The sequence below is a fragment of the Aulonocara sp. 'chitande type north' Nkhata Bay genome, linkage group LG7 (assembly GCF_057382095.1).
Source record: "Aulonocara sp. 'chitande type north' Nkhata Bay isolate Kocher_YH1m ecotype deep benthic linkage group LG7, A_spYH_male_GT1.1, whole genome shotgun sequence".
NCBI lineage: Eukaryota > Metazoa > Chordata > Actinopteri > Cichliformes > Cichlidae > Aulonocara > Aulonocara sp. 'chitande type north' Nkhata Bay.
In genome coordinates, this window is record NC_141350.1 from 20443296 (window position 1) to 20449110 (window position 5815).

At 38.5% G+C, this 5815-nt stretch overlaps 1 protein-coding gene across 2 annotated transcripts; it reads right to left on the reverse strand.

Moving 5' to 3' along the window:
* Window positions 1-618: 618 nt before the first annotated feature.
* LOC147325056 (dispanin subfamily A member 2b-like) lies at window positions 619-2552 on the reverse strand. Of its 2 annotated transcripts, XM_086299326.1 has the most exons (4): window positions 2473-2551; window positions 2022-2172; window positions 1142-1359; window positions 619-941 (listed from the first exon to the last, which is right to left on the reverse strand). In XM_086299326.1, exons 3-4 carry the CDS (start codon window positions 1343-1345, stop codon window positions 786-788), a joined length of 360 nt encoding a protein of 119 aa, XP_086155452.1. In that variant the 5' UTR covers window positions 1346-1359; window positions 2022-2172; window positions 2473-2551; the 3' UTR covers window positions 619-785. The 2 variants fall into 2 exon arrangements, with proteins under 2 accessions (XP_086155452.1, XP_086155453.1); XM_086299327.1 differs by lacking the exon at window positions 2022-2172 and having other exon boundaries at window positions 2473-2552.
* Between the last annotated feature and the right edge of the window lie 3263 nt (window positions 2553-5815).

The following is a 5815-nucleotide window of genomic DNA, read 5'->3' on the forward strand; positions in this document are numbered from 1 at the left end:
TCCTCAGAAGTAGACTATTTCCATTATACTACAACATACTTTTCAAAAAAGGAAGAAAGAATTGCTACTGAGGCTACAGAGCTCCCAGAAATCGATGGAATCTGAAATAAAATAAAATCCTAGTAATATTTTTTTAATGAGTTACAGTCCAACACCATTTAAATCACAAAGATAATATTTTTTTAATAATATAGCTTACAAATCAACTCTAAATTCTCTAAATCGAACAAATTCTAAGGGGATGAAATGTCCACACTGTTTCTGTGGAATATTAGTGAGTGGAAAATGAAACATCTCAATAAAAAGATTTTCCTGCCACAAATGAGCTGAGATCCCCGTCAGTGAATATGCAGCATGATCCACAGCTACAGAAAAAAGGTTTTTGTGAACAAAGAAGAATTCCATATACTGTCATTCATTGTTCCGTATGTAATTTAGCAGACGCCAAATGCAGTGTGCTTATTTTTCACCTGGGTGTAGATAGATAGGCACAAACATTAATTGGCTAAAAATCATCTTTATATACATTTACCTTCACTGAAATATGAAAATATATTTATATATATATATATATATAAATATATATGTTTCTGTCCTTTTCTATAGATAGATAGATAGATAGATAGATAGATGAAATTGTGTCTTTTTCTAACAAAAGACACAATGAAGACTGATTATAAAATTGATGCTAATATTTATCATCCAAATCCAAAGTCACAGCAGCAAGCAATGCACTGCAATCTGTTAAAAGGAAGCGTTTTGTCAGGGTGTGTTACTTTGAGGGCTTAACGAGATACCCGTGCAAAAACAACTATCATTGTAATAATGAATATCAGGAGTCCAAGGGCAACCAGGACTGTGGAGGTGATGTTAAGCTGGCGAGCAGTGGCCCCATAATGCCGTGCACCCTCCAAATCTCCAACCACCTTCCGGTCTCTGGCCTAAAACGACAGAAAAATATAGATTGTAAAAGTGTAGTTGGAGACCATGGATATTAACTTGATCTATGTGGTAAAATCAATATAATGTAGGTCATAGTAAGTAGACAGGTAAATATTAATATATTTTTTCATGCACACACAGACACACAGAAGTATAACAGATGCTTAGTTCATGAAAAACCCGATTTATTTAACCTCACCTTGATAGAATAAATGAGAGCTGCAAGCCCAAGACAACAGGGGTTTGAGTAGAAAAAGCAGAGGAGGGACCAGATAATATGGTCTTTTGGTGGCTCAGTGCTGATGATCACAGTGGTGTGCTGAACCATTGATTGTTGATCCCCATTCCCATCATACATGCTGTCCTGAAATGGAAGGTAACGTGGAGGATTCGTTGTTGTCATTGTTGTGAGCTCAACTGCAGTTTGGAGAGAATAAAGGTGTTCAAAAGAGTTATTGTTGTTGATGATTTCTTTTTTGGGACAGCAGTGGAGTTACAGTGATATTAATATAATATAATATAATATAATATAATATGAGAAAGTGCTTTGGGATAGAACACACACTGGCAACTAATGCAAATATGTCTTTGAGGAGATTCTGCTCTCACAGTCGGTGACTCGACTGTGAGAGCAGAATCTCATTTCATAAGCCTGCTTAGACATACTGGTAATATGTCTCTCCAGCTTTTTACAGGAAGCAGTTGAACAGGTTTGGACTTGCTGGATGAGTATACTGCATGCCAGTAGGGTTGAGCACACTCCCCACCCCCAACTTTACCACTACAGCACCACAACCACAAAATTCAAATTCAGGAGTCTAGCGCTCCATCTAAACAAAGGGCTCTTATACAGATACAGAGGTGTCCTCCTACCATAAATCAGTAAGAGAAGATACAACCTCTTTCATGACCTTAAGGTGTGTGTGTATGCCAGAGTGCTCTGGAAGGCACACAGAGTCTCCACAGACTACTACGGATCAAACCTCCATTATTATGCAATCGATTATAAAACTCAAAGCATATATGAGTAAATATCTCTAAGCATAAATGACAATCAACAATATAAACCTTACACTCACTTTCACGTATCAGTCAGTGCAAGTCCACTCAGTCTTTATGTGCAATCTGGATTCGAGTGGAGTTAACAGCCAAAGGAGACTCAGCAGCGGAAATGTGGGTGGGAAACAAAGTTTTGCATTTGCATTCAATGCAAATTATCTGGTGAGTATGCTGTGACACAACCTTTGTGTTAGTGTCTTAACAACATACATACATAATAAATATGTAGATACACACACACACACACACACACACACACATCGTTCAAGACCCCAGTTCAGACCGCAGCCTGTGCAAAGACGCCCCTGAGACAACCTAGAATCTAGACAATGTAAAAACAGTTTGACGAAAGACAGTTTAAGAAAAAGTAAGATAACACCACTACACACACACAAAGAAATACATTTTAAATTGTTTTCTTACTTTGAAGTTCATTCTGCTTCTCCTCAAACTCTACTAAAACAGACTCACCTTTACTTTCACTTGTCGATGGGGGCTCAGCAGTGGCACTGCATGTGGGTGTTTTTAACAAAATAACAGCTATCACTTCAGGCAGCCTGTAACGCCCACATTAAAAAAAAAAAAAAAAAAAAAAAAAAAAAACAGGTTAGATATATGCGGGCCTTCCTGTAAGCCAGTCACTATGCTTGTTCCAGACAGGTATGTATTGGCATCATTACAGATTATCTTAGGGGTATGAAGGAGCGTAAAAAGAGGAGCATGCCCAAATGTTTTTCTGATTGATATATATATATATATATATATATATATATATATATATATATATATATAATGTATACATACATATACATGTGTGTGTGAAATAAACTGCAATAGAGCAAAATATGGGTATGTGTGGTTGGAGGATGTGTTTGTGCGTGTGCCCACGGGGGGGGCATGAACATTTTTCTTGTAAAACAAAGGGGGGCCCAGCAAAAAAACCACTGGGAGCCACTGTGTTAAACAAATATGTAAGACTCCTTTCTTCCATTTGCACAACATCTCTAAAGTTAGAAATATCCTGTCTCAGAGTGACGCTGCAAAACTAGTTCATGCATTTATTACTTCCAGGCTGGACTACTGCAATTCATTATTATCAGGATGTCCAAAAAACTCCCTGAAAAGCCTTCAGCTAATCCAAAATGCTGCAGCAGACTAGAAGGAGAGAGCATATTTCTCCTGTTTTGGCTTCCCTTCATTGGCTTCCTGTTAAATCCAGAATTGAATTCAAAATCCTGCTCCTCACATACAAGGTCTTAAATAATCAGGCCCCATCTTATCTTAATGACCTTGTAGTACCATATCACCCTATTAGAGCACTTCGCTCTCGCTCTGCAGGCCTACTTGTTGTTCCTAGAGTATTTAAAAGTAGAATAGGAGGGAGAGCCTTCAGTTTTCAGGCCCCTCTTCTGTGGAACCAGCTTCCAGTTTGGATTCGGGAGACAGACACTATCTCTACTTTCAAGATTAGGCTTAAAACTTTCCTTTTTGCTAAAGCATATAGTTAGGGCTGGACCAGGTGACCCTGAATCCTCCCTTAGTTATGCTGCAATAGACGTAGGCTGCCGGGGATTCCCATGATGCATTGAGTTTTTCCTTTCCAGTCACCTTTCGCGCTCACTATGTGTTAATAGACCTCTCTGCATTGAATCATATCTGTTATTAATCTCTGTCTCTCTTCCACAGCATGTCTTTTATCCTGTCTTCCTTCTCTCACCCCAACCGGTCGCAGCAGATGGCCGCCCCTCCCTGAGCCTGGTTCTGCCGGAGGTTTCTTCCTGTTAAAAGGGAGTTTTTCCTTCCCACTGTCGCCAAAGTGCTTGCTCATAGAGGTTATATGATTGTTGGGTTTTTCTCTGTATCTATGAAGCGCCTTGAGGCGACTTTTGTTGTGATTTGGCGCTATATAAATAAAATTGAATTGAATTGATTTTTGTGTTTGGCAACGTTCTCCACCTCAGCACTAGCTTCACAGCTCCAACTGACATCTGCAGAGTATTTAGAGCATGAGGTTTGTGGCATTTGTAACAATGGAAACTGAACATGAGAAGGGTTCTGGGTTGGTTCCAGTTTGCATGCTTTTCTAAGGAAGCTCTGGTGCATTCATGCACATTCCAGGTGTACTGTGCGCAGTAAAAATGACTCAACATCAAAATACCTGCCAAGTTAAACCTGCGAAAGCCTCAGCCTAGGACACTCTCAAACTTTATAGCTCTCGGCCACATGCCTCTAAAGCAGGGGTGTCAAACTCAAATACACAGTGGGCCAAAATTCAAAACTGGAACAAAGTCGCGGGCTAACATTTATATTTATTGAAAAAAAAATATTCCTCCAGATATAAGAATGAATCTTTTCTTATGGACTCAAACAAGTTTTGCTGAAAAACTGAATATGGAACAAGCAAAGCTTAATACTAAACAATATATATATATTAGCTGTATAATACCAGTAGGCCAGCTCTAATAGTAATTTGGTATGGCTTCGGGCCAAATTTGGCCCGCGGGCCAGAGTTTGACACCTATGCTCTAAAGCCTGTTAAATTATCATTACCCATGTGACATGAAATCATCTGAGTTGCTGTAATAAGTGACATATGGAGACACTCTGACCTGGGACTCTACAAACTGAAGCTGGGTCTCTCCAAAGTGAAGCTGTTAGGATATTAGTTTGGAGTTACACTTCGTGTTTTCATATTAATTAAGTATGACTGATTTTCAAGTTTTGGATACATTGGTACATCTACAATCTAGGTGACTGTGGTTTGGGTTCATAAATGTATGAGTCTCCTGAGCTTTTCAAAACATTGAAACTACAAAGAAAAAGTTCATGTGTCACACATTTGTACAGTTCAAATGGCGCCATCCCCTGGCCAACACTTACCAATAACTTATCAGCAGAAAAAAATAATTAAAACTTTCAGTGCTGTCATTATTGACATATTCTTCAGTAAAGCTGCTACACATAATCACAATCTAAACACAAAAAGTACAGCTCTGTTTTCTCAGCAGACAATCCAGAGCTGTGCCCTCATATTTGAAATAAGGGCAAAGACCATAGAAGATACAGCCCTGTTACCCAGGGAGAAAAAAATATAATGGGGGAAGGGATTAGACTGTTCTTTTTATATGATCAATTCTTCACTTCTAGACAGTTTGAACACTTATAATTGTGTTACCTGCAGCGTCTTGACAGGGCTGGGCTCAGTGCCTTTGGATTGCAGAGGTGAAAACAGTGATGTCATATTTGTGAGGGTTTGACTTACAGAGTACATGGACTGTTTTCAAAATGACTGGTTATTGCAACTTCACCATGTTATGGCAAAAAGGGAGGTAAAGGGATAAGTTTCATTTTAAAAATTCATTAAAATTTCCCCTAAATCCATCAAGGTCTCCAGTGACTTTCTGGTTGAAAATTAACCTCTTATCAATTACCAACTGCTACATAATGTTTGTTTAATCAAAGTAAACAACTGTCATGCTACCCTTTTCTGATTATTACTGTACTATAACCTTAAAGTCCTCTTAATAAAAAAATAAAAAAAAAATCTAAATTTTAACATACAAATTATAATACTATTTGTGTGAACTCATGCCCTACCTCCAGACACACCCCTGCGCTGAAACTTTACAGCCAGGTGTCATTCTTCCACAACTTGCAGATATGACACGTACAGCTTGAGCAGAGAACCTCTATTGCTTTTAAAACATGCTGCAAATAAAGGAACCAGTGAAAACCTGCTACGTCCAGACAAGTTGAGGATTGTTTTCGTAAAATCAATCATGATCGTTTCTTTGAAAAAGTACAGGAGACAAAG

Excerpts from the sequence above, each read along its gene's own strand:
- LOC147325056 (XM_086299327.1), bottom strand. The coding sequence starts at position 1,345 with ATGACAACAACGAATCCTCCACGTTACCTTCCATTTCAGGACAGCATG. Across the intron at positions 942-1,141 it reads CTCTCATTTATTCTATCAAG|GCCAGAGACCGGAAGGTGGT; the intron begins GTGAGGTTAAAT and ends CTGTCGTTTTAG.